The 27,996-nt window shown below is 37.5% G+C and overlaps 2 protein-coding genes across 2 annotated transcripts; one reads left to right on the forward strand and one right to left on the reverse strand.

Annotated features, from left to right (window-relative positions):
- Positions 1-1,486: 1,486 nt before the first annotated feature.
- Positions 1,487-7,170, forward strand: fsta (follistatin a). Its single transcript, XM_055199931.2, has 6 exons — positions 1,487-1,853; positions 3,159-3,350; positions 3,475-3,693; positions 3,889-4,113; positions 4,402-4,632; positions 6,102-7,170. Exons 1-6 carry the CDS (start codon positions 1,760-1,762, stop codon positions 6,188-6,190), a joined length of 1,050 nt encoding a protein of 349 aa, XP_055055906.1. The 5' UTR covers positions 1,487-1,759; the 3' UTR covers positions 6,191-7,170.
- Positions 7,171-10,055: 2,885 nt separating this feature from the next.
- ndufs4 (NADH:ubiquinone oxidoreductase subunit S4) lies at positions 10,056-27,881 on the reverse strand. The gene is made up of 5 exons (XM_055199930.2): positions 27,725-27,881; positions 26,387-26,465; positions 10,647-10,819; positions 10,483-10,556; positions 10,056-10,239 (listed from the first exon to the last, which is right to left on the reverse strand). The coding sequence occupies exons 1-5, from the start codon at positions 27,805-27,807 to the stop codon at positions 10,136-10,138; spliced, it is 513 nt and encodes a 170-aa protein (XP_055055905.1). The 5' UTR covers positions 27,808-27,881; the 3' UTR covers positions 10,056-10,135.
- Between the last annotated feature and the right edge of the window lie 115 nt (positions 27,882-27,996).

Genomic DNA, 27,996 nt, shown 5'->3' on the forward strand with positions numbered 1-27,996 from the left:
CTGCAGCCCAGAAATAGCCAATTTTACACTCATAGAATATTATGTTGTCGTTCGTTAAATTGTAACAAACAGGTGAAAGTAAGAAATGTAACATTTCCTGGCATAAACGTAGCTACTCATAAAGATCATTGTTTCACTCCAATCAAAGACAGACAGACAGACAGGCATATAAATAATATTGATATTTAATCAGCAATGCAATTGCCCAAAAAATAGGAATACATTACTGACATACTAAAAGTTTTTATAGAGCAGACTATGCTGGAGTTATAATTTATATTAGACACTTTAATTTAAAAAATAAATAAATAGCAGATTAACATGGACTAGCATCTGTACAAAATGGTCTACAGAATAATTGTTGTTTGAGCGATTTGATCGGTTGTCATGAGGTGCCTGTGATTTATGGGCGGTGCACCATTTATTTATTTAATCGATTAGTGGTCCTCGCAATTTACTGAGCCATAAATTGGTGGACAAATATAGTGCCTAAATAAAATTTTGCTATCTGTGACCGTCTGATCTGAAGTCAATAAAATGTTTGCTCATCTTACAAACGTTTAATACTCTAGACAGTCGCAGTGTTATTATAGACACATTTAGATCTGGCTGGTTTTGCAGAATGTTAAACAGGTATTCTATGTGATTTTATTTATTTATTTATTTATATGATCGTTTTAAAATTTTTCTCTGACAACATAATAATATTATTATATGAGCTCGACTACTATTTAAATAGCATTACTATAAACTCGCGTAATAACATGCCATTTAAGATTTGTTTGTTCAACCGGTCGTGGCAAACAGCTTGCAGAAGAGGTCGCACGTGCACCTCCATCAAACAGAGCAAAGGCTTTCCAGTCTCGCTTGTCTCACTTCTATGGAAATGAATTTTGGGTAGTCTGCCTCGCGCGCCGCCGCCGTTCGTAAACTGAATGGGATATAAATTTAGCTCGCGGAGGCAAAGCGCAACATGTGACGTTCTAACAATCTTTCTTGTTTTTATTGTGCAATCCACTGTCTTCTCGTTTAGATAATAACATGTCAGCAGTAACCTTGTTTTAAATGAACACCCTGATATTCAATGGCCTAGAAAGTTGTGACAAATACTGTCTTCTGGCCATTTCTGCAAATGTCTGTGGTGTACACGCAGAAAAGACTAGGCTACGTTATATTTTTAAGTCATTCAAAGTATTAATATCTTATTACGCATCCACTTCCTATTTGATACTAAATATTTACCAATGCAGTGGATATTCATGCACTGAATGTGCCGTTTCTTATTTCAGACATAATGTTAGTATCTGGACAGAACGGGATGGCTAGTATTACTTCATGTTATTGGACTAGTCATCTACATTTGATGATAATAGCAGTTCTTGAAATGATGGATAGATGCAACGGTCTACCGACGTCAGACTTCTTGGTGACTCCTAACGCAACTTTTATATTTATGAGTACTAACTGAGATCCCGCGACTTAATATTCATCACCTAGCACACAACTCAGAAGTGAATTAGGGGCGAGAGAAAGTTTCAAGCAGCTATGTCACCTGATTTGGATTGAAAGAACTTAGAAAAAAAAAGTATTTCTCCCCACCCCCACAGAGAGGAAGACCGCCCACACCACAGACAGTCGGCCCGAGACCCCTGATACACTTAAAAGAGGTGGCACTCTCAGAGCAGCATTCATTCAGCACTGTCTGAGTAAGAAGATTACTTTTGCGCAGCTCGTCCCAATACTCGTTCTCTATTTAAACATGATAAGGATGCTAAAGCGTCACCAGCTCGACATGGGAATGATTTTGTTACTCTTGTGGCTCTGCTGTTTCATTCAAGACCACAAAGTGCAAGGTAAGTGCACTTTTTATCTCTTTTTTTCGTATGATTGTTTCGTTATAATAATTATTTAGAATATTTTTGTCATGGATTTGCAAGAATAAACAGAAGTGTTTAAAATGAAGTGAGTTGCTTTGTTAGTGGGCAACTGTAAAGTTTTGTTCTGAGTGTCATCGAGACAGGTGCGTCCTCATGCGTACCTTCATATATTCATCGTTTATTTGGAAAAAAAAGGGGGCATTTGGAAATTGTTACCCTAAAATACTAATAATTTTCAGGAAACGTGTCCAAATTAAATGACTATGCGAAGGTTGTCAAAAGTAGGCAGCAGCAGACATAAGAGATCAATTTCACTGTCTACACGAGAGCAGCATTAAATTGAATGGCTTCTCTAGTTGCCATGATAATAATGCCTAAAAATGTTTAATTACAACATGATTGTATTTATGTTAGTCGTGTCTAGCATCAAGGATAACAATGCGTCTTTTATTTATAGTAGGCTAAATATAAATTTGGCACAAAATCTAAAGTAAACCTGTAAGTAGTTAAATCAGCCAGACATTCGTCTGTATTTTTCTTAAGAGTAGCTAGTGAAATTAGACACTACCTTGCTACCTCGTCTGGCTTTCATAAATTCAAGTCAGCAGACATAATGGAAAAAAATATGTATAATTTCCACGCATTTCTAATTGCGAGGACACAGCAGTGCATATCGTCAACATAAACGGCGTGATGATTTTTTTTTAAACAAAGTTTGATGAGGATTGCGTGACTGTATGATTTAATTGGATTGTCTGGCGCGTGGTTTCCCCGGCGCGAATCTCCAATGGCATAAATAAATACGAGCAATTCCCCTTAGAGTTGACCCGACGGTTAATTACACAGCTTGTCTGTGTATCTAAACTATATTATGAACAGTGATGAAATGCGTTTCTGTAAGTCTGCTGAAACGTGGTGGTGAGCGCAGACAGTTGGCACGGGGCGCTTGAAGAGTCTGGAGTCTAGACTACCATGCACATTGTTTAAATAGGTATGAGTCTGTCAGTCTGGCACTTACTTTGAGACAGTACATCTCTGCGCGGCCAAAATATAATCGACGGGAGCAAAATCATATCCCGAGCGGACCGCGATCCCTTGAGTTGTCTGGGTGAAGGCATGCAAGTGTAAAACAGTCGCATTACGTTGGGAAAAAATCAGACAAAATACGGCGGGGGAGGGGGAGCGCGAGAGCTCCGGCTAATACAGGCTGCACGTGTTGTGTCTGGGTCATTGGCTTCAGACACTTTAATACGACAGGCATTTTTCCCTTTATGTTTACAGCTGGCAACTGCTGGCTACAGCAAGGCAAGAACGGGAGATGTCAGGTGCTCTACATGCCAGGCATGAGTCGAGAGGAATGTTGCCGAAGTGGGAGGCTCGGCACATCTTGGACTGAGGAAGATGTGCCCAACAGCACATTATTCAGGTGGATGATCTTCAATGGCGGTGCTCCAAACTGCATACCTTGTAAAGGTACAATCCCATGCTTGTCTCTTCTGCAACAAGTGAAGAACATATACATATAATAGAATTATATCTTATAAGACAATTATATATATTTTAAAATATCATTTTCCCTGACTCTTTTCGATATTAGAGACGTGCGATAATGTTGACTGTGGCCCTGGGAAGAGATGTAAAATGAACAGGAGGAGTAAGCCACGCTGCGTCTGTGCCCCAGACTGCTCCAATATCACCTGGAAGGGGCCAGTGTGCGGCTCCGACGGAAAAACATACAGAGATGAATGTGCCCTTTTAAAATCCAAATGCAAAGGGCACCCTGACCTGGAGGTGCAGTATCAAGGCAAATGCAAAAGTAGGTTGTACACGCCTTTCAGAGCAAAAGCGAAATCTTATTAAGTTTAAGAATACATTTTAGCAGTTGTGCATGCAGACCATCTAAACCACATTATTGAAAGAAATGTGCAGGACATTTTTGGGAACTAGGTCATTGGTTGTGTTAAACTTGGAACAGCGATGTAAAACAGCTTTCTCCTTTTCGTCCTCGTAGAGACATGCCGCGACGTCCTGTGTCCTGGTAGTTCTACTTGTGTGGTGGACCAGACCAACAATGCATACTGCGTGACATGCAACCGGATCTGCCCAGAGGTTATGTCTCCTGAGCAGTACCTTTGCGGCAACGATGGGATTGTCTATGCCAGTGCGTGCCATTTAAGGAGAGCCACGTGCTTGCTTGGTAGATCCATTGGTGTGGCATATGAAGGCAAATGCATCAGTAAGTGTCTAGAGAAATGATCAGTATTTAGTATTAGAAAATATTTGCTGGGCAAATACATTCTGTTCCGTTACAGTCTCTCGTGACAATCCTGTTGTGATTTGCAAAGGAAAGCCATCGGTGTTTAATTGTTTCCTGATGTTATTTTATAACAAACTAAGCATATCTAGCCCACGGCTCTTTGTGCAAGATCCACCTCCTGGGCTCTCGACAACAACAAGCGCATTTATGCACGTCCAGGTTGATTTTTTGGATCGGCTAAGGTTCCTGTCTTCTGTTTTCTTTTAGAGGCCAAGTCATGTGATGACATCCATTGTAGCACAGGGAAGAAATGCCTGTGGGATGCCAAGATGGGTCGTGGGCGCTGTGCAGTTTGCGTGGAGTCGTGCCCGGAAAGTCGCTCGGAGGAGGCGGTGTGCGCCAGCGACAACACCACATATCCGAGCGAGTGTGCCATGAAGCAGGCCGCTTGCTCTTTGGGGGTTCTCCTGGAGGTTAAGCATTCAGGATCTTGCAACTGTAAGTAACACATATTAAAGACAATCCAATGCTGCCCCCAGCAACCTCCCCCCCAAACCCTCCACCCCTCCAAATAACGCCTCTTCATTACCTTCCTGCTGCTAAGATTTAAGCTACAGAAAGGACTAAAGATTGGAAGTTCTTTGCATGTCCTCTTTGGCTGGCTTCATTAATTTCGCATTTTCTTGGGAAAAATTGCGGCAAGAAAATGTTGATCCCACGAAATCCGATGAAGATCAACGAAAACCATGCGTTTCAAGAACTCTCTCTAGGAGTCCTTTTATACTAATTTCTTCATTTAACTAACAAGAAAATGATGTGCAGACTAACTTTTGCAGTTAGCGAAAGACATCGCTCACTCATAGCGACCTGTTGAGGTCGCTGTAACTTTCAGTTCGTTTTCCCCTTTGTTGTAGTGTAAATGTAGAGACTTATATAATCATATATCAGCTTGTCATTGTCACATAGCTATATTCATGGTTATCATGTAAGTGTTTTATGAATTCTGTTTTTTGTTTGATTTGATCTGCTTTTGGCTGTAATCAATAATTTCAAATGCACTATGACATAAATAGCTCTGCCAATCTTTCCGAGGGTTTGAAAGGCTTTTTCTTACACTCACATAAGGTGATTGTAACATTGGTGCCATTGTTTCGAATTCGAAGAGAACTTGTAGACTACCTATTTTGACAGATGGTTCACTAGCTTTGAGAAACGGATTAATGAAGCTGGCTGAGCCACAAATATTACAGCAACAAAGAGGTTACATTCCGATTTGTGCTATAGCAAACAAATCTAACGATCAATGTGAATAAAACCGATTTTTACCTTAATGTTATTGTGCCTTAAGGTATGTACATAATATTCATGGGACCAACTTTATGATCACCTCATGGTTCGAACGACTACGGCATTTTGCAGTTTGCAGGACAAAAAGTCTGTTGTTTGTAGAGCAATGCTTTCTTGATTCTTCTCTGCTGTTAGATAGCTAACAATAGCAAGGTGAATTTGTGTGTGCAGTTTTGCTGTGATTGTGTTGTCTTAAAAATTGTTTATTTGTTTGTGAGGGACTGCATATTTGTTTCATTGCTTTACCCGTGTCAATTTTTTTCAATGTAAACTATTATGTAGAAAAAATATATTATATATATATATACCTCAGAACTGTGCCATTGACCATGTAGCTACGGTCGGCCGGTGCGCAGGGTGTTGCCCTGCCCAGTAACAACACAAACCAGAAAAAAGCAAGAGCATTTGATTTCACAGACCTGAGCCTTTAAAGCCTCCGATCTGGCTTATTTATGTGAATCTTGTTGCATAATTTTTGGTCAGCTGCCAAATAGCCGTAACACACGAGCTCTAAAGTATGGCTTTCTCAGAGACATTGGCGTAAAGACAATTACTCACATAAGTTATGCGCTGTTGTGGTCTATATTCATACAACAGCTACCATGTATTCTCCCATATAGCCATTACTGAAGACCAGGAGGATGATGACGATGAAGAAGACCAGGACTACATGGCTTATGTCCATTTATCACCTGTACTGGATGGATAAAGCGCCATCATCCGGTGGAACAGACCTAGTAGGGCAAGGAATCATGTCCACACTGTACATATGTGTATGCTAATTTATTTTTCAGAGGAAAAAAAAGAGGTATACATGTAGTTCAGTCTGCTTGATGTTTATTTATACAGTGTTTTGTTTTATAATTTATGCATTTACGGTGTCCGGCTTACTGTCTGTCATGTTGATTTATTTTTTTCCCTTTTTTTTTTCTTTTTTTATTATGACCGAGAAATATATTTGTCCAAAGAGAAGCAGTGTTATTTATTGTGAGGTAATATGCTACCATGTTGTAAAGTGTGAGTCATCTGCAAGCTGTAAATTGCATTTCCCTGAGCTGTATAAATGCTTATCAGTGTCAATTCTGTATCACAGATGTTTATTTCACACATACTTGCATGTTAGTTTGTGTTTATTTATTGGAAAAAAATGGAAACACATAGGAAAAATGTCACTCTTTAATGTACATGTATATTTCTGGTTTTGTTTACAGTTTATTGTAACTGACCAAAGGGATCTTAAAGTTTTGTGGTATGGTGCAGCAGGTGAAAGTTAAAAATGAGCCATTTCTCATATAGGAAACCCTTGACAATTACTTTACTATGAGCAACAGCAGTAACAGCTCAACGTATTTTTTGCGAAAGAGGTGAAATTCCCAGTGGGTGATACTTTGAGAAACGTGTGCCATTAAGCTTTTTTGTGTCGTTTTTGCCAATATTCTGCTCCATATTGCTCTTGCAGAGCTAACAAAAGGAAAAGAGAACCGAGTATCAATATATAATGCATTCACTTTTTCACTGTTTTCACTTTGTCAAAATGCATTTTTATTTTTTAGACATCTCAAGATAAAAATAAAATTCAGTTATAAATATATAGTTTTGTATTTTTATGTAAATGTCATATGTATATACAAAGTTTGATGGTATTTGTACAGATATTAAGAGTGAACTCAATAAAAAAAATAATGCTTATCAATTGGTCACTGTTGTTTTGACTTCATTTAAGAAATGAGGGCCATGTCCTTTTATCAACCAAGGATTTACTACAATAACAAGATTATTATAACTAGTTAATAAAATAATACTAAATGTCTTATTAAGGTTGATTTTTATTCTTAATGGTGTTTATTTGAGAATTACTGTTATTTTTATCTATATTATTAACAATTTAGCAAAGTGAAGAAAACACAGTTGTGTCCCATGCAACATGTGGTCCTTCATATATCAATGCATATAAGTGGTCATTGACTCCTTGAAAAGGGTACACTTTAATATTAACATAAAAAAGTTATAGTTTTGTGATAGATTACGCCAAAAAGCCTACACTATAAAAAATGTCTGTAGAAATTACAGTATTACTGGGTATTACTGGCAACTAGCTGCCAGTAACTTACTGTAGATTTTACATTTATGTTATTTACTGGCAACAGTTTGTTCAAAGTGAAATAAACATAAAACATTTTCAGTCTTGATCTTCTACAGTAAGTTACTGGCAACCAGCTGCATAATTACAGCAAATTTTTTACAGTGTAGCAGTCATGTAAAGTGTTCCTGTAAGTACTAAGCTTTTAAATTTGTAGCTCAATCTTAAAGATAATCATTTGATCGCCATCATGCTGAAAGGCAAAATTTAAAGTATCAGTTTTGTTGATTATCATTATTTCCTTGCACCATCTACCATATAAAATTCCAGTGTACGGTGGGTGGGACACTGCATTATTTGACAGAAAATTTCATTAAATACAACAACTCAAAAACAAAAAGCTAAACATGTCACATATCTTTGGAAAGCTGAAATACTTGTGATTCATATGATGTAAACCATTTTAAGATACAAACAACACAACAGGTACAATTTGTGTCCTTCTTAGGATTTTTTTGCCTTTTTCAGGAATTTTAAGGGGTTAAAGGATTAGTCAATTTTCTTAAAAAAATGCAGATAATTTACTCACCACCATGTCATCCAAAATGTTGATGTCTTTCTTTGTTAGTCAAGAAGAAAATATGTTTTTTTAGGAAAACATTCCAGCATTTTTCTCATTTACATGGACTTTAATGGACCCCAACACGTAACAGATTTAATGCAGTTTAAACTTGCAAGTTTTAAAGGACTCTAAACGATCCCAAACGAGGCATAAGGGTCTTACCTAGCGAACCTATTGTCATTTTTAACAAGAAAATTAAAAATATGCACTTTTAAAACACAACTTCTCGTCTATCTCCGGTCCTGTGGCGCGCCAGCGTGACCTCGCGTAATTGCGTAATGCCGTGGAAACGTCACGTGTTACATATATAAAACGCACATTTGCGGACCATTTTAAACAATAAACTGACACAAAGACATTAATTAGTATCATTCGACATACAACAACGTCTGAACGCTCCTCTTTCTCCACACTTGTAAACACTGGGGCATAGTTTCGCATTTGTCATCCGTGACCTCTTGACGTGATGACGTGTTGCATGAGGTCACACTGGCGCATCACAGGACCGGAGATAGATGAGAAGTTGTTTTAAAAGTGCATATTTTTAATTTTCTTGTCAAAAATGACAATCGTTTTGCTAGATAAGACCCTTATGCCTCGTTTGGAATCGTTTAGAGTCCTTTGAAAATCCATCGAAAAACTGCATTAAAACTGTTACTTGTTGGGGTTAATTAAAATCCATTAAAATGACACAAATCCTGGAATGTTTTCCTCAAAAAACAATTTCTTCTCGACTGAACAAAGAAAAACATCAACATTTTGGATGACATGGTGGTGAGTAAATTATCTGGATTTTTTTTAACCAAATTGACTAATTCTTAACAAATAGCAATTCCCTTACTTCACTATGCATGGTGCTTTTTAAAATCCAGGAATAGTATTAAACCTTACACGACACTTAATTTTGGCTAAACGGCTCTACCCTGACCTCATCTGACCACACACAATCTCGCATCACAAATGGCTCCCCATCCTATTACTAACTTTCCCCTGTTCTGTTTTTGAACGAGTCTGTAGCTGCTTTTGTGGCTTCTGTCCTCCAGGCAGTGACTATTGTAGCCAACCTAGTGCCTATTGAGACATCCATACACTTCATATGCATTTTTCAGTGTATGTACTTATGTGCCATTTAGCTCAGATGCAAAAGCAAATTAAATGCCACCTCTGTCAAAATTGAGATCATATTCGAATACTCTTGCCATGTTTTATACGTTCATCAAAAACTTTCACTTCAAATCTGCTTAATCCCATCCTCGGGACATTGAGAACAGTACCAGTTTGTTTTGTAGACTTCATTAATAATCTGATAAAAATGCTCATTTACAAGAAAACATGCCAGAGCTTATAAAGCAACTTCTCATTATGTAAACTTTCATTTGTGTAAACAGAAATTATGCAACATAAGTCAAAAATGATGTTCATTTTGACTTCTAGTGCTTACATAAAAATATGAAGCAAAATTGAGTTGAAGTAAAATGACTGTGCAGTAACAAAAAATGACAAGGTGAAACGGGCACTGCTTTTCCAATTCACCTTCGTTGCGAGCAGGCAGGTGGTTTACTCATCTCGGCTCCGTTCATCCCTGGAGAAGCATGGGAGTAAACATATCTAGCCGCATTCAGTCTTTTGAAGCTTGACATTTACCTCATCCTCCCATTTGAGAAACATTAACAACACTAAACTGTCTACAAGAGGGTTCGGATAGTGGAAAAACTAACCACCTGACAAGAAGATTTACATTCTAAGGAAATGGAGAGATGGGAGCATTTTCAAGCACATCAGTACCATACAATTATTTCAGTAATCATTATAGTTACATACTCAATATGAAATAAACGAAGATTCAGACCTCAGCACAATAAAACTTAGTCGTTTTAAAGCTTTAAAGAAAGTACTTTATTAGATACATAACGTTCTTTTTACAAGTCTGGTAAAGATAAAAGACAGGTTGTCTATTTGGCTGATCTTCTAGTCCTTTTATCCCAGGAAAAGTTTGCTCCGTATGACTTCACTCTGGGCTTTTTGTCCCTCTTCTCCGTTATATCATAACTCCAACCTGTAAAAATAAACAGGCACAGAGCGTTGCTCAGCCAAGTATATCTTACAGATAGAGTTTGGGTGACGTCCACTGCTGCTGATGTGTAGTGTAAACTTTTCGCAGGAGATGACACAGTGAGAAGAAATGCGAAGCTTTAGGTTTTTTTTTTATTCAAAGTGTGGTGCACTCATGAGATGTTTTGCAAGTGATTCTTATTAAAACATTAGTGTTATGCTTATAAATGATGTTTAAATAGATTACCATTCTTCTCTGCAAAAGCAATAGCATCCTCCTTGGTGCTAAACATAAGCACCATGTTGGACAGAGGGTCAGCCCTAAATCAAGGGAAAATAAATAAAAAAAGTGGATTTTTATGTTTACAGGATGAAGGGCCAAGTTAGGACTTTATTATTACTCCTACTCACGTAGAGGCCCAACCCATCATTGGGTTCTCCCAGCGTTCCCTGGTGTCAAAATCCATCTTCCATTTCTGTGTGTTTTTGATGCCGGACTGCATGGCATTACGGGCAGACACAAAGATTCGGACTTTGCGGGTCTTAATGTGCTCCTCGGGAACACCGGTGACAGTGGTGATGTCCTGAAAGAAATGGAGGAAAAAAATTCTCATTAGTAGCCTACAATGTGATCATTACGCAAGACAAAACCGTTAAATGTGTGCTTTTCGCTGTTCTCGTATATTTCACAAGGGAAACTTTTTTTTAACTTGTCTAGACAAGCTAATTTCTCACACTCCCAAAATGCTTCGAGACAGCCTAGTGCGATCTTCACCGCATGTCCTCAGACACAGTCCAGAAACCTGGGCTTTCAGGTGTGAAGGCAAAAAGAACGCCCCAGACTATCTGAACAGTCTATTCATTGAAAGTTTTAAAAGAATACATCACTCCGAACAGGTGAATTATTCAGTCTATCGTCACTGCAGGTTTAAACTCTTTTTCCCAAAGAAAACGATGTGATTTCAGAGAATTAATTGTTTTAAAATCAACAAAGACTAAAAGTGATATACAGGGACCCGATAAATGATCTAACTGTGCTAATGACTTTTTATATAAAAAACTATGTTTTATGCAGCAATCTACAAATTATTTTAAGAATGTTATGGTGTATGTGTAACATGTGAAATGGTCCTGGAATAGTGGGGCGCTGAAAGCAAAGAGAGTCCAATTCCTTTGGGAATTAGATACCAGCAATGGGAAGTCGGCAACAACACACAGACAAACCTCCCAGCAAGCAGCCACCCAAGGTTCTGAATCCTACAAGCAGCTCTCCTTTCAATGGAGGAACTTCACACATTTCAATGGCCATTACAACTTCAAAGAATCAAATTTTCATCATTGTCTGTCATCTGCCACTTGATTCACTGAAAAAGAGGTTCTTAAGCATGAACTGCGAACAAAAGGCTGCCAAACACACTGTCTTACACCAAGTTTTTAACAGGTTGGATAAAACATACGCTTGTCTATTTCACGGGATAAAAACGCTGTAATTTGTTACTTTAAGGGACGTCATTTTGTAAAATATGACGAAACATTTACTGGCATGTCACAAAGATTTCATAAATGTCCGCTATCCATGATATGTATCTTTCAAACTTAGGTTATTCAAATATAAAATCATTTAAATGTCAAAACTTAAGAATTATATATATATATATATATATGTAAGGAATGGTTGACGACGGGCCATTGAGTTGTAAGAAAATAATGCACACCAAGGTGGTAATGCGGCACGACGCGAAGCGGAGTGCCGTTACACCGCAGGTGTGCATTGTTTTCAAATAGTTCAAGGGACCGGAGTCAATTGTTCCGCTTATACCACGGTTACCACAAACATTGCTCTGGTGCCTATTTTTAAGACATTTGAAAAATTAGGTGTGCGGTTTACAGAAAAATAATCAACACCCATAGAACATTTCTCAGCCAATCAGAATGCAGGATTCAACAGACCCGTGGTATAATAAGAAAATAATGCACACCAAGGTGGTAATGCGGCACGACGCGAAGCAAATTATTTTCAAATAATTCAAAGGACCGGAGTCATTTATTCCGCTTATACCACGGTTACCACAAACATTGCTCTGGTGCCTATTTTTAAGACATTTGAAAAGATAGGTGTGCGGTTTACAGAAAAATAATCAACACCCAACATTTCTCAGCCAATCAGAATGCAGCATTCAACAGACCCGTGGTATAAATATATATATAAAAAATGGATTTATCTCGTTTTGCAACGAAACTCTTCATATATATTATAAATTCTCAATTCAGGACGCAGAGAATAAGGGTTTCGTACAAAATAAAGAATGGTATTAGTTTAAACAGACGCAAGAATGCAAGAATTATGTGTGAGATTAACAAGTCTGTAGGCCTGGTTTCCATTACAGATTTGCACAAAACTTTTGCAATACTTAAGAAATATCAATAGAAAACTATTGCAAAATGATGCTGTAAACATTATTCTTTTTCCTCTTGCAATAAGTCATTCCTAAAATTAAGACAACAGACGTTGGTAGAGTAACTTAAATTGCAGCCACCTAGCAATTCTTTTTTTCTTTTCTTTGCAACGCCATGCCAGCTTCTGTGGCTACATTCATGGCGAGAGTCAGGCTTAATTAAATAGAATAAAACTTAATAATTATTATCATTTTTTCATTTTATCTAAAAACTGTAAATCTATGGATGTGTCCGAAATCTCTAAAATGCCGCCTTCGGAGGCATCAAGGCACGTATGAATCCAATGTTTGCTTTACTTCCGGATTCCTAAGATATTATCGTCCCACAATTCTATACATTTTACATAATTTGTACAGAGCTGTTTTCAGCATATGCCAGGACAGATATTAGCCTGGCTCCGCCCTCCTACGTGCTTCCGCTTAATTTTCATTTTGCTTCAGTACAACGTCTGGGACTGCTCTGTAGAGTTTCGTTTTCTCCTGCAAAAATCTGCAGGACCAATCAGCGAAAAGATGGGGGTGGCTAAGAACGATAACGTTGAGGTCGTGCGTCAGTTTGAGTTGTAGTTCAGTAATGGCAGCGGAGAAAGAAGTGAGAAAATCTATTCGGTCCGTTGTTGCAAAACTGCCGAATATACAGAAGTTAAACCCGGAGCAAGAACCAGGTTTGCTAAGTTTTGTTTGTCTGATTATTCTTACTTGTTGTTTCCGGCCGGTTTCGGTGCATACGTCACGACCAAACGTTAGCGATTGGTTATGGCAGATTCAGAGTGACTCTGGGAAGATCCAATAGTTTTAAACTTCAACAGAGGACCCTCCTTAACGGAAGTAACGCTTTGCAATAGAGCGTGGCCAGACTCTCTGTACAAATGAAATGAATGTACGACAGTCTGGTTGGACCAGGCTAGACAAATATTAAAAAAACACATAAAAATTTACATTTAGAATTAACTAATAAAATGATATTTTAAAATGTTTTTTTTTTTAGGATTACGCTTACATGCCATCAAGGTGGATAAAATATTTAATATTTCTCATTCTTTGGCGCAATTGGCAGTTACACCATTTGACATTTCCATGTCCATTCAGTCTTAACTTTCATAAAAATGGTGCAAATGTAATTTTTTATCGCATAAAATCAACATAAATACACTATGTGCATTGAAATAAACCTGATGCATGCTTTTATTTTTCAAATTATATTATTATTTATTATTATAAAGACGCTCTCTGTTCATATTTCAAACAGAATTCCACTATGTTGCCTATGAAGGCTGTCCGAATGCGTTTCCCGGAGCTGCTTTCATGCTGCCGAAGTCATTGCCTCATGAGGCAGTGAGTCAACAAGTCAGCTCCCTTCCTTCTTGTCCGTAACCTTGATTTGACTATTAACTTGATAAAATACTTTTTCAAAAGTTTCAACTGAAGTAAACAAGATATAACTTTTAATCAAAGGAAACACATGCATATTATCCTAGCATTAATTGCAAGAAAAGCCCCTTCTGACTGTACGTTCACACCGCCAAGTGCGAGAGCGTCAAAGTGGCTGGAAGTCATTCACTTTCAATGATTGCCAGCTGCGAGCTTCGGTGATCAGTGCCGCATCATGTACGGTGTGAGCGTCAAGGAGAGTTGAAATCAGCTCAACTTTATGGTAATGAGCTAAGACGCAGTTCGGCGGCAACCAATCGGAGGGCATAAATGTTCGGCAGCAACCAAATCAGAAGGCGGAAACGTTCGGCGGCAACCAATCGGAAGGCGGAAACCTCCGCTTGAGAGGATTCCAGATTATGCATTCGAGTGTCAGAGCGTCCACTGCTCTTTATCTATAGTGTCGTTGGCAGGGCAGCCAGAGCTTTTTTTGACACTTTCGCCGGTGGCGGTGTGAACGCACAGTGAGAGGTTATAGTGTGCGATTTTGCATCTTTAAAGAATAAACATGTGACTTTACTCACGTAACGAAAATGCAGTTCTGCATTGTATTCCTTTCCATTGGGCATATTCATAATTAGAAATTTGTGCAATTAAATAAAGTATGCAATTTATCGTGCAGCCCTAATTTGAAGGGTAAAGGAAACAACTTTTGATTTACATTTCTAAATACAAGATCTTTTGGGGAACAATGCAATAATACCACAATTACTATAAGTTAATAAGTTATTCTATATGTAACCAACCATAGACTACAGTTAACCAAAACTACTCTGAACAAAATCCCAACTCAGAATTACTGAAAACACTTTCTATTGTCCTGCAAAATAAGAGAAAAAAATGAAGAAAGAGAGAGGAGAAATAGTCTAGACTTAGACTTGCCTGCATTCATTACCGCAACAAAAACTACGAGGGTGATCTAAGCAACAGACCAATGCACAATAGCCCACAGACAAAGCAAGCGACTGTGCCTTAAATATGGTGCTTGACGAAAAAAATTAGGGCAAAGAGTGGGACACGCTGCACTATTCTCCTTGCATGTACAGGAAGCAAAATGAGAACTATGAAGTTTGACACTATTCACAGAGCCCGTCAATACCTGTATGTGCAGACAAAATGCCAGGCTTAAGATTGGGAGAGAAAAGGCTGGCAAAGTCTTCATCACGTGAAAGCGTGTCTATATTTCTGACACCTCCGGCTCTTCGGTGAATAAAGAGCATGGGAGCCCTTTCACAGAAGCAGACTGTGGGGCCGACTGCTTGAATAAACCCTGCATGCAGCTTGGTAGAGCCAAGCGTGGCCGACGGGTTTGATATTTAAGTGTAAACAAGAAAGAATTTGCCATGCTACCTCAGCTACAGGAAAACAACAATCTGGAGGTTTTGAGTTAATACAGCTTTTGACTTCTGGAGGTAAAAATTTGTGCCTTGAATTGCTTTCTTTTGCAGATTCAGATTATAGTGTAATTTATTTGTGAAATATCTTTTAAAATAACAACCGTTTTTACAGATTATTTTTTGTCGCAACACATACAAAAGTAGTTTCATACACTGTTTGAAGGGATTACACACCATTTCTGACTAAAAAGGCAAGTACACCGATGACTTGTAAAGTAACATACTTGTGAGGCCTACTGGCAAGTTTTAAGCTCAACTGGACAATAATATATAACAATGTGGATGGAAAAGTCATTGCAAGGTTACAGGTGGAAATCCTTTCAAGGAATACTGAGGGATGCGGGGTACATATGCATGTATATAAATCCAGCGGCTATTCCGCATATGGACTTCAGATTCAAATGATCCTCTCTTACTGCTCCACTACAGACCTTTCAGAATCTCTCTGCTTGAATTCACAAGACGATTAATAACAACAACAAAAAAGAGTGCAAAAGGGAAAAAACGATCAAGAGAATCATCAAGAAAATTATCTGCTTGGAGACATTTTGAGAGACATCCAAAATCACACAGACATAAAAATGACTTGGAAAGTCATTACAGGCTAGTCTGCAAGTCCACCTGCATACAGATTGACTCTCTGGGTAAACTCATTTGTAGATCAATGACTGATGATCCACAGATTGAACTTGCCAGACTTGAAACATAAACATTTGCGGTGTGGTTTCTAAAATGTATTTCGCTCTCAAAATGAGAGCAGGTGAAACTGATAGATCTTCATTTGAGCCAATCGACTATCATTACATGACACTACGGTAGGTTTTTGGAGATTACCTGGTGTTAAATCAAGTCTTTCACCAACATCTAACCTCAACGGTCACATTCAACTCGTTGATCTTCCGTTGCATAACACCTTTCAAGTGCATGGGGTCTGTTCCAGTTATAGACTGAATACACAGACTCGCTGATAGAAATAAATGTGCTACTGGAACGGGATATTCAAGGGGTCGACTCTATTCTCATATTACCATCAGTAGTAGGTGAGTTAGAGGGGTGTGTTTTTAGGGTTGCCTGAAAGATCAGTCGACCAATGAGAAGCCTTGCATAATTAAAAGACTTGACAAGATGCCTGCCTTTCTTTGGGTGGCATTCACACAATACAGACACATTTTGTGCAATATGTAAGGCATTTTGTTATAAAATTAAAGTTAATACTACAGTCAGAATGGAGCACAGGATTGCTAGTGAGATACAAACTCCAATCCTAAGGTGCCGAGAAGCAATGAAAATGCAAAGCTGACGGCAAGACACAACTATCTGGTGCGCAATACAACAACATAAAGCAAACCAAAGAAATTGAGCCACATTTAAACACCATAGAAATTATAAGAGGTTTGTGAGTGGGCTTAAAGTATGTGTAACCACCCAGAACATTGTAGCAACTCTATTGCAATGTGCTAAAAACTCCCACCAAAATAGCCAAGTCCAAGCACATATGCTCAGTTAATTTTAACCAAAAACGCTTAGAAATTCGGGAGCTTATTGGTGGATCTCACAAATTGCAATATTTACAATGCTTTCATAAATAAGCTGAATAAAGGGCCGCTTCACATTTCGCGTCTAAAACTATGTGGAAAAAGTGACCGTGCTGCTTTCCTCCTTTTCCGAGCGCTTGGGTACTCCAGAGCATCTGCCGTTGAAGTAACCTAAGCATTGTTTAATGTTGTGACGAGCACTAGCGGAAAAAGAAATCGGTGCCTATAAATACGCATGTTTGTTAAAGGAGTCATATTATACAATTTTTTAAAGATGTAAAATAAGTCTTTAATGTCCCCAGAGGGCGTATCTGAAGTTTTAGCTCAAAATACCCCTTAGATAATTTATTAAAGCATCTTAAAATTGTCACTTTGTAGGCCTGAGCAAAATTGTGCCATTTTTTTGGTGTGTCCTTTAAAATGCAAATGAGCTGACGAAATGATTTTATGATGATGGTGGTTTGTTGAAATTGAAACTCAGCGGTCAATTATTTTTTCTTTCTCTCAGCACTAAATGGCACTGCCATGGTTAGTGCAGATTAAGGGGCGGTATTACGTCACAAAACATGCAAAATCTTAATGACCTAATTTTTCACATGCTTGCAGAGACTGGGTTGATCTTTTTCATTTTTTCTAGATTGATAGAAGCACTGGGGACACAAATATAGCACTTAAACATGAAAACTTAAGATTTTCACGCTATGACCCCTTTAAGAAACGAAAATCTGATCATATGCATGCATTGTATATAAGCCTATATGGATCCATGCATGTGCACACACATACACAATTTTGTGTAATATTGGCTGCATCCAAATAACCACACTTGCGGTCTTGGTCACTTGAGAGCGCGTGCATGCGACAGGAAGTAAGTAGGCAAGACTGTCCCATATCTTCAAAGTGCAGTGCCCTTAATGCACACTAAACCCACACTTTATCGAATACAGCTTCGAAGCGGTATTCAAGGCTAAGCGTATCCCGTCATGCATCATGTTCAGGATGTAAATCATGAGACTTTTGCCCAAATCTCGCTAGACGTCGTAGAAACTTTTAATTGTAAGTTAATGGATTTTACATTTTTTGGTAGTAAAGTGGAAAGTGTTCATTGGTGCAAACATTGTTATGTATTTTGTAAAACATCTGTAACTGCTTTTATAACACTAAAACAACATAAATGGTGTTGTTTATTCAGGGACTACTACATACACAATAAACTTTAATAAAGCTACATGCACAAAATCTAGAGTTTTTTACAAGTGCAAAGAATTCTGCATCTGAAAGTTTCAGGTAAGGGTAGATAATATTCTTTAAATGTTCATTTATTCATTTGTTTATGTGTTCGTTTTATTTAAAGAAAACCTTAAAAATATACTTTTTAGGTAGCCTAAATAAAAAATGAATAAGTTTTAGTGCAAATTGCTGCCACTGCCTGGATTGACATTTTAACACTTGCTAAGTGTGTCCCATTGGGTAAATAATTTTTACATGCACGCTTGGGATCTTCACGCCCACTAAAACACTTGGGCAAAATACAGGAAATACGTCATGTAAGTATTCAAGCGGTCAAGTGCAAAGACCGCAAGTGTGGTTATTTGGACGCAGCCTATATGTCCGTTCAAGCGCAAGGAAACATGAACCCAGTATTTGCACGCTGTCTGATCCATGCCTGAGCACGCTTGTGTCATTAATGTGCTTTTTTGACGAAAATAGTAAGCTAGCTCTCTCTCTCTCTAAACGCTGGAGTCCATCGTAATGTTAAGTTTGGGGCTTCTATTTTGAGTTGTTTGGGATGCTTTGACATGCAGCCCTCTCACCATGCCTATCATATCGCTTAGTCTATCTATTGCTTGGGCTGCTCAGATGTTCACGTTACCGTGCTGCATCCCTTTTTACGAAGGCAGATTAAGTTAATGACTGTCGCGCATATGACGTCTTGCCTTTTGAACCGCACCTGAGCCCACCTCTGCAAGCGTGCCAGGGCACAATTTACCAAACTGCACCCGTTTGGCACAGTACAGAGCGATCACACGTTTGGGCACGCTTTGGTTTGGTTAACGTAAGTGCGCCTCTGAAGTGAAGCACGCACATTTTCAACCGATTCAGGGATTTCCCGAATCGGTATTGTTTGTTAAACTGTCATAACTGTAGGCACTGCAAATTAGCAGTAGGTGCAGGTACTGCATCATGTTTTGATCTGGCCTGTACCATATGCCAATCTTCTTGCTCCTCTCCCTCCAAATTATTTCCTGTTTCCTCTCTACTACGCCGTGAACAAAGCTGGTTAGTATGGTGCTATATTACCATCTAGTTTCTCAAAACTAGACCTTTAGTTTGACCAGTTGTCTTAGCCACCCCTCTGCTCCGATTGTAACCTGTCTGTGTGTCTCATGCCAGTTCATGGCCTAGTTTCTAATTGTGCCTAAGCCAGTCCTGACTGGGGCGCGCATACATGAACATGAACAGAATTGAGATAAATACTGCTGTTTGTTTTTAAATCTTTAAACGGTTTGGCACCCACATATTTATCCGAACTCATAAACATCTATTTACCTGGAAGGTCTCTTAAGGTCTACGAGTAATTTTAATCTGCTCCAGCCTGGCTCACGCCTAAAGTCAAGAGGGGACCGTGCCTTTGCAGTTGTTGGTTGCATTTTTGTTTTTAAATACACTGCACTTTCACCACATAAATTGCAGATTTCCACGTGCAAAATATGCGGGACTTGCATGATTTCATAATCCCCGCATTTTCATAGCAAAAAGTCACATATATCTTAGCAGAAAGTTGAAAAATGTTGCATTTACTTCACACTAGCGTAGCCATGTCCCCTGTTGCCATGGGAACTTGAACTTGACTATAAAGTGATGTGATTACTCGAAGTATACATCATTGAAAAGCTGTAAAAGCTGCAAGCAATTTTTGCAAGTTCCCGCAATTTCATCAAATAAAATACCATAAATATCCCGCATATTCCATCACATTTTTTAAGAAAAAGTGCCGCAAGGTCAAGGATTTTTGCCCGCAACAATCACACAAAAACTTTGCATTTTTCTGGAAGGACTGCTAAGCATTAAACTTGTCACCCTTGAGTGACCACACAACAACACAGCTAACAGCTCAGACTGGGTCTTCTACAAGAATCTGACATCATCCCACAACTTTCATTGTCAGAGGCTCACCAGTTAATGCACCTGCAGTATCAGATGTGACGCAGTATAATGAAAGACATTAATACATGACAAAACAGATTTAAAAAGATTACATAACTCATACCCTGTCAACCGGCCGATATATCGGGCTGATTTTTGCAAGTTGTATGTGTATCGGCATCAGCCGATATGTGGCAGCTGTGTTCGCCAATTTTTTCCGGCATTATTTACAGACAGAGTGCTGGAAGCCGCAAACGATTTATTTATCATCTCTATATATATTTGTAGTAGTACAGTGCTAGAAGTCAATATCCTTTGCTGAAAGTTCCTCGTCATTGTGGAGAGTGCAGTTCATGGTTCCATAGCACCCTCAGCTGTTTTTACTATTTGTTAAATATAGTTTTTTTTAAGTTCAATAAATGTTACTCTTTTAAATTGAGACTTGTAACATTTGGCATCATCGTGTCATTTTTATGATGTAAATTGAGTGAGCAAAAGCAGTTTCGGCTCCAAATAACGGCTCAAGAAATTCGGCAGCCTGTATCGGTCATCGGCTAAGGCTGATGAAACAAAAATCGGTATCGGCACAAAATAATCCACATCGGTCGACCCCAGTTGCAACTTTTATGCAAACACTTGTTCTTACTGTTCTGCTTTATAAATAAGATAGCAATTTTAACATTACCTTTTAAGATTGTTCTGACGCAGAATTCAAATTAGTACAATAAAAATTCCTAAAATCATTTTACAATTTTCTTACGATAACATGTTGTTTACAATAGGTTTAAAAATTATGGTTTTTAATTGGGCCAGGAACATTATATTTAAAAGTAACAATTTTATTTAGCCACTACAAACAAATTACCATTTTTAAGCACAATAAAAAAAGTTATACTCAACAATTATGGGGAAATTACTTTTCAAGAACAAGCTTTACAGAGATGTTTCTAACACCAGTTACAAATCTACAGAGAACCAAAAAACCCATTAAGGCAAATCTATTTCTGTCAACTAGAAAGTAATAAACTCCCAACTTTCTCAATGTAACGGTAATTACAATTAAGCAAAATAAAGTACATGAATCATAGCTCAATTACAATAACACTAAAGGCCAATCAACTACACTAGCTGTAATGTTCAACCCTCAAGCAGATGAAAACAATGTTCGAAAATTGAGTGGAAGACCAAGGGTGGTGAAAATAAAGTGAAGAACTTAGAAAGGTGACCGGCACCAGCTGAAAAGCGCACTGAGGTGCTGTCAGGTACTTTAAAGGTTACTTTCTCAAGTGTTAGGCAAATAACATACCATTTAGCCACTAATACACAAAGCTTTTCTGTAAGATCCTCTTTAAAGAGCCATATCCTTTGACCTAGCTGTTGGCCTTGGACATTTTTTTCCCTGGACAAGCACCTGGTACGAACGGACAACTAGACAAAACAGATACTTGAGATGAACACAGAATGAAAAAGGGGGAAGGGGGAGGAAGATCACTGGATCTTGTTTTCAGCCCACCTTGGACTTTACTGGCTCCACACTTCCACACAAGGATACAGGCTTGACGGCAACTTTAACAAGTTAATTCATAATTTTTGCCAACACTCTAACCAGCTGGCGCAACATTAAACTTTAACATTTCTAGATATGTCTCTTGTAAGAAAAGTAGCAAGTAGGAAATTTTATAGAATCAGCAAACTGTTTGTTTGCACTAATAATGCGTTAAGCAAACCACATTAGATAATTGCCAAATGCCAGTCGTCTTATTTGGCATATGCTATTTTCAATAAACACTCTCGCCCTAATTTGTAGTTTACAAATGACTTTAAACAGAGGAGCATCAAGACACAATGCATTCTTCATTCAGAAAAACTTCAGGTTACAAGCGATCCCAGCACGACTCAGACATGTCGTGTGAAGCTCTGTTTCACTGGCCAGTCATGCAGGCTTTCTCGCAGCCCAGCATGCTTAATCAAACTGTAATTACTAACAAAAGCAAGTCAGTGCAGGCACCAGAGAGGGAAAGCGGCAAGACTCGGCCACAATCACGCACCTCCTTAATTACCATCATTTGCAATGCTACACATTTGCAAGCACTTTCACTAGAGCTCCAGGGGCTAAAGATTTTCTATTTTCCTCCTTTTCCAAATTAGATATACAAAAATATCTCAGACAATGATGCTATTATAGATTAATTTTCAAAGGCACTTGAGATCTTAGATTAATTAGGTTCAAAACACGTTACGCAAAGCGGTTTCTTAAAAGAACACAAAGCAGTTTAAAGTTACAGGGCTAAAATGCAATGCTAAAAATATTTTTAACAGACTTTTAATTACTTTTTTATGACTTTGTATTCAGTGATATACTTAAAAAATTATTTGTCACACTGGAGGGCCAATTGAATAAAATAGGAAAGTCAAAAAGGTGATTAAAAGTGGGAACTTGCTGATCAATCACAGCACTAATGTCAAATAAACAACCATAAGAAAAGTCTAACTAATTATCCAAGTTCCAAATAAACATATTTATTTAGATTTCACAGATGTGCAAACTGAACTTACAATGCATTTAAGGTAATCTAGGCCAGACGGCGTGCTTTTGTGCGACTCGGTAACAAAAACAATCAACAAACAATGGACAAACATATCATTCTACCTTTTTATTTAATTATGAGTGCCTGCAAGCAATCTTTCCAATCACTTTCTATTAAATCAATTTTGTGATGCATCCTTAAATTTGGTTTGAGGTGAAAGCTAAAACATCTTAGTAAAGCACTAAATCTGGTGCTCCCCATGCCCTCTCTTTCTGGTCAACATGTCTCCATGTTTCGGTCATAAATTACAGAGTTAACCATGAAAATTAGAGATCCAAAGAAATGTCTTGTAGAATTTATATTGGGTCTTCTAGACGCGTTTTTCTGTTTGACCCCGGATAAACTCTACAAGACAACCTCGGATCAATGACCATCTTGAAAATTAAACAACAACAAATTAGATACTTCTGTTACGCAGGAACAATCAGCAACTACAAAAAACAAAATGCAAACAATACTTCAAATTCATACAATATACAGTTGGCATTTATATACACCGCGTTCCAAATTATTATGCACATGCCATTTTTGTTGCTTTTTCCAATACAGTCAGTAAGTTAACACATTTTATTTTACCCTCAACAATTATATGACAGTGTGGATGTTATTGTATATAAATGAAATAAACATGTCAAAAGATAATTTAAAACTTTAAAAAATATGCTAAATATGCTGTTCCAAATTAAGCAAAATGCACTTTAACCAAATTTATAATGATATAATGGATTATAATGATCCAAAAACAGTGCTGCATGGACACGAAACAAACTTTGTCCAAAAAACAAGCACAATGTAAAATAAATAATGTATTTAAACAAGTTTAACTTTAACTCTCCCATTCATTAAACTTGTAAGTATACAAGTATAGGTTTTGTCTTTATTTCACTTGAAGACGCTAGTATTGCACCCCTAAGTTGATGTTTTGAATTATAGTGCTGTCCAACTCACAGATCTTTCATATAATGCTCCACAGGCTCTTAAATAGGACTAATGTCAGAGGATGATGGCTTATTTTATGCCCATATTAATTTAAATAGTCAGTGATGCTTTTTGCAGCATGAGATGGTGTATTGTCCTCCATGAAAATAAATTTATTTCAGAAGACATGATTCCTTTAATATCCCATTGTGAAAAAAACATCTTTATAGGAACTCTTCATATCTTCTAGATGCCCTTTTAACACCCTCAGGGATCCTAAAGGGACCTACCATCTTACTTTCCAATATTTCAGCCCAAATCATTACTCTGCCACCTCTACCTAATGTTACAGTCTTGCTTGAACATAGTGGCTATTCACCAACAATCCAGAATGGCGTTCATCTACAATATTTAGTGAATTATGGCATGTCAATGAATTAAACTGTGAAACTGTGTCTTCTTCTATTCTGAGCTCACAGCAAATGTTTTATTTTTGCAAGTTTTGGTTTGGGGAGAGGTAGAAATACAGCTTTATGCACTAAAGCAGTGTTTCTCAAACTTTTTCAGCCCAAGGACCACTTTATCTTACAAATTTTTTCTGAGGACCACCTAACAGAATGCCACTCTAACACGCCCCCAAAAAACAACAAAATAGGAAGGATAAGCTAAATTTAAGTTTAATATGCACAAATGCAAAGCTATGTTCAGAAATTATTATATGAATTTTATTTAATTTGAACAAGTAAATGTGAAATGAGTTACAGCTTAAAGGTGTAGCGGAGGATTTTCTCAAATTTTAAAAAAGAACTTCTCCACTTTAAAAAAAAATGCAATTGCTCAACACTCGTGATTGACAACTAGGAGGACCAATAGTCTTGATGATCCACCTGGGAAAAGAAAATCCTCTGCAATACCTTTAATATGAACAACAAACAGCCTAGGTCCCACTTAATGTCATTCCAAAGAGCCCTTAGTTTAAAACTGAGGTGGTGGGTATATGAAGTCTATGGTTGTAACTATGGTAACAGTAAAATGCTGAAAAAATGTTCCCCTTAATGTCCAAAATCACTGAAATTACAGGGATTTTACACATGAAACAAAAACTAGTACATTACAAAACTAATAGATATGTGGATTTTAGCTGCTTTGAGTTGACGCTTGATCCTTCTTTTGACTCCTTTTTGGTTTAGCTATCGATCTATTTTTTTACGTTATTAAAACAGAATGGCAAGAACTGATATCACAGTTTTACAAGTGCATTAAAAATCTACTTAAATAAGTAAAGATTGTATAAAAACTTGCCTATTTTAGTTCTTCTTTTGGGGGACCAGTGGGGGGGTTTGGTGGACCACTAGTGGTCCGCGGACCACACTTTGAGAATTACTGCACTAAAGGATCCTGTATTAAGGAGTTCTCGGGATTCCAGAGACACCAGCAGGTTTAAATACATGTTTGATTCTTAACAGTGGCTTTTTATTGCTGCCTTTTCCTAATATTTTGCTAAAAATATTTTAATAAGCCTTTATTATATAGTCAAATCTTTCTGTACTGAATCACTCATAAATCATAGAATAGTTTAATTATTTGTTTAGATCAACCAAATATAAATTGATATAGGAAGTTATTTGCTTTTTAAAAATAATGCACACTTTTTGTCTTTAGAAAGATCTTTTTACATACCCATATTGTAGGAGAACTACAACTTGCTTAATAATTTGGAACAGCATATTTTTCAAAGTATTAAAGTATCTTTTACTATTTTTAATTTAATTTAAATAGAATAACATCCACACTGTCATATAAGTGTTGAGGGTGAAATAAAATTTGTAAACTTACTGACTGTAATGGAAAAATAGTAATTTGGAACGCGGTGTAGACGGCTATATGTATGCATGTATTTGGATTGTTGCATGCAATGTTTCTCAATCATTCAAATTTTCAAAATGTACTTCTTTTGGTTACATAATGTTTTTTTCCACTTTGGAAGGGTTGTATTCCCACTACTTTGACTAAAACTAAAAAAAATCTCACATAGCATACAATTACACACTTATTGATGCAAACTTTAATATGAGAGATGTCTATTCAAGCAGCACAGCTACATAACACTATTATGTCTCTAAAGGGAGAAAAAAGTGTGTAGAATCTGTTTAAAAAAAAGACAGGTATTCAGTACCTCATCAAAACCAAATATCTTGCTCAATGGGCAAAGCTCGCTTTCAACAATGAAAGCTCTGTGGCCAATTATAAAAGGACAGCCGTCGTCTTCCTGTGAGTCTGCTACTGTTGAACTGTTTTTCCCCCTTTTTGCTTTCAACCTCCTGTTTTTGGGGGCCCTTTTGCAGCTTTACTTTAGAGTGGCCCCTACTATTAAGCAAGAGTCCTCAAGCAGGAGGGGTGTACTTGCCCACTCAGACACAATCAGAGATAGTCTAATAAGTCCACCCAAACACCCCACTCTGCCAAACACGTCTTACGCATTCAAAGCCAGCTGAAAGTCTGAAGTCTGATAGGTAAACAAGGTCATTATTGTCTTACCAAGGACATAAAAGATTATAAAACCTAACTTCAATATGGATTTCTTTTATGAGAGTACATTTTCCCTGTTTACACTATCTGAGGGTTTTAAACCGTGGGGATTGTATTGTTCAAAACACAGCCAAAGGTTTTGATGCATACCAGTTTCTCATCCACAGTAATGAGCTGTGATCCTTGTCCCTGTTGTTCTACCAGCCTCCATCCAGACGTGCATATTAACCTGCAAAATAGAAATATGACACTTTAAGGTAGAAACTCAGAAAAACATGTTTAACTAAAAACCACAAAGTAAAGTGTTTTCGAGAAGGAAAAGCATCAAGGGAGAGGAACGAGGCAGACAGTCCTTTTCTTGGGTCCTATTAATTCTGCCTGCTGAGTTTCTGGCAAGCTCCTACATAAGCCAGTTAGCAACAAACAGCAATTCGTGTCACCCTACCCATCTACACTCACAGCCTTTGTGACAATGGAATGTGAAACTGAATAGTAGCTGGATTGTCATCAACAGAGAATTATTTGGTAGTGCCAAACAAGATAAAAAAATGCATTATAAACTCATAGTCAAGGACGTGTAAGAAAAACAAAAGATCTGAACACAATGAGTACATATTAACTGTGTAGATATGAACATAATATGAATTTCATTACAATTTCATAATTAGGTTACTATTATTGACCAACAGAACAGATCAAAGATTAAAATTATTTCTTAAGAGTAATATGTACTAAATTCATACAGCAGCATTGTGAGCAGATCCATAACATCAAAGATATTAATGGAGAGTGAGGGACTCTTGAATTGTCCATTTAAATAACGTTTTAAGTTAGGAACAACACTGTGCCTAACAGACCTGATGGGAACCCTGCTAGTTAATAGTCCTATTTCTTAGCCAGACTCTTAAAAATAACCTTGACAGGAAAAAACGATTCATTACTTGATAAAAGTAGAGCATTAAAACACACTTAGTGGAATTTATGTACAACATTACAGAAGCAGTATCCGACAACAAATGTGTAAACTTTTGTCTCCTACAAAATGACCTAAATAACCGTGAGAATTAAACTACTGCAGCACTGCTTTAACACTTTAACAATAACATTGCATTAATTCATGGGTGAACCTCTACGATTAGCCTTTGAGAGATTCTGCTCTTGAGATAACGTTAGGTTGATTTTATCACAAATAATAGAATGGCAACGTAGGTTTTTGTATTTGTTTAGTTGACTAACATAACACGTTACAAACGTCACGTTAAATTATTATCTAAAACGGAAGGTGTAACAGTGTGTTTTGCCCATAAAAAAACTGAAACATTATTTAACGCAGAATTAAAAGATAACTGTTTGTCAGACTTACTGTTGTTAGCAAGCTAACCCGCTAACTGTGGTACTCAGACACGCGAATAAAACATTTAACAAACATTACTTTCATTTATCGTAAATATATAAACACATAACAATCATTGAATTGTTGGTTATTACCTTGCGGGATTCAGAAATGTTTTTGTGACTGAGGAAACAGAGATAATTCGGCTTAAACCAAAGAATGACATTGAGGACGCCATGTTGACATCGTATGTGAGCTGTACGGCAAGACAACGAGGCCAAACTCGCGCGATACGTAATTCACCTTTGGTAAAAAGTACGCAAACTCTAAGGGGCAGTTTCCCAGACAGGGATTAGACTACTCCTAGACTAAAATAAATATAAGAGCTGTCCAAACTGAAAACATCTTGCACTGACATATCTTAAAA

The sequence above is a fragment of the Misgurnus anguillicaudatus genome, chromosome 22 (genome assembly GCF_027580225.2).
Source record: "Misgurnus anguillicaudatus chromosome 22, ASM2758022v2, whole genome shotgun sequence".
In the NCBI taxonomy this organism is placed as follows: domain Eukaryota; kingdom Metazoa; phylum Chordata; class Actinopteri; order Cypriniformes; family Cobitidae; genus Misgurnus; species Misgurnus anguillicaudatus.

Excerpts from the sequence above, each read along its gene's own strand:
- fsta (XM_055199931.2), top strand. The coding sequence starts at position 1,760 with ATGATAAGGATGCTAAAGCGTCACCAGCTCGACATGGGAATGATTTTG. Across the intron at positions 1,854-3,158 it reads TCAAGACCACAAAGTGCAAG|CTGGCAACTGCTGGCTACAG; the intron begins GTAAGTGCACTT and ends TTATGTTTACAG. Across the intron at positions 4,633-6,101 it reads GCATTCAGGATCTTGCAACT|CCATTACTGAAGACCAGGAG; the intron begins GTAAGTAACACA and ends TCTCCCATATAG.
- ndufs4 (XM_055199930.2), bottom strand. The coding sequence starts at position 27,807 with ATGGCGTCCTCAATGTCATTCTTTGGTTTAAGCCGAATTATCTCTGTT. Across the intron at positions 26,466-27,724 it reads ACATTTCTGAATCCCGCAAG|GTTAATATGCACGTCTGGAT; the intron begins GTAATAACCAAC and ends TCTATTTTGCAG. Across the intron at positions 10,820-26,386 it reads TTACTGTGGATGAGAAACTG|GACATCACCACTGTCACCGG; the intron begins GTATGCATCAAA and ends CATTTCTTTCAG.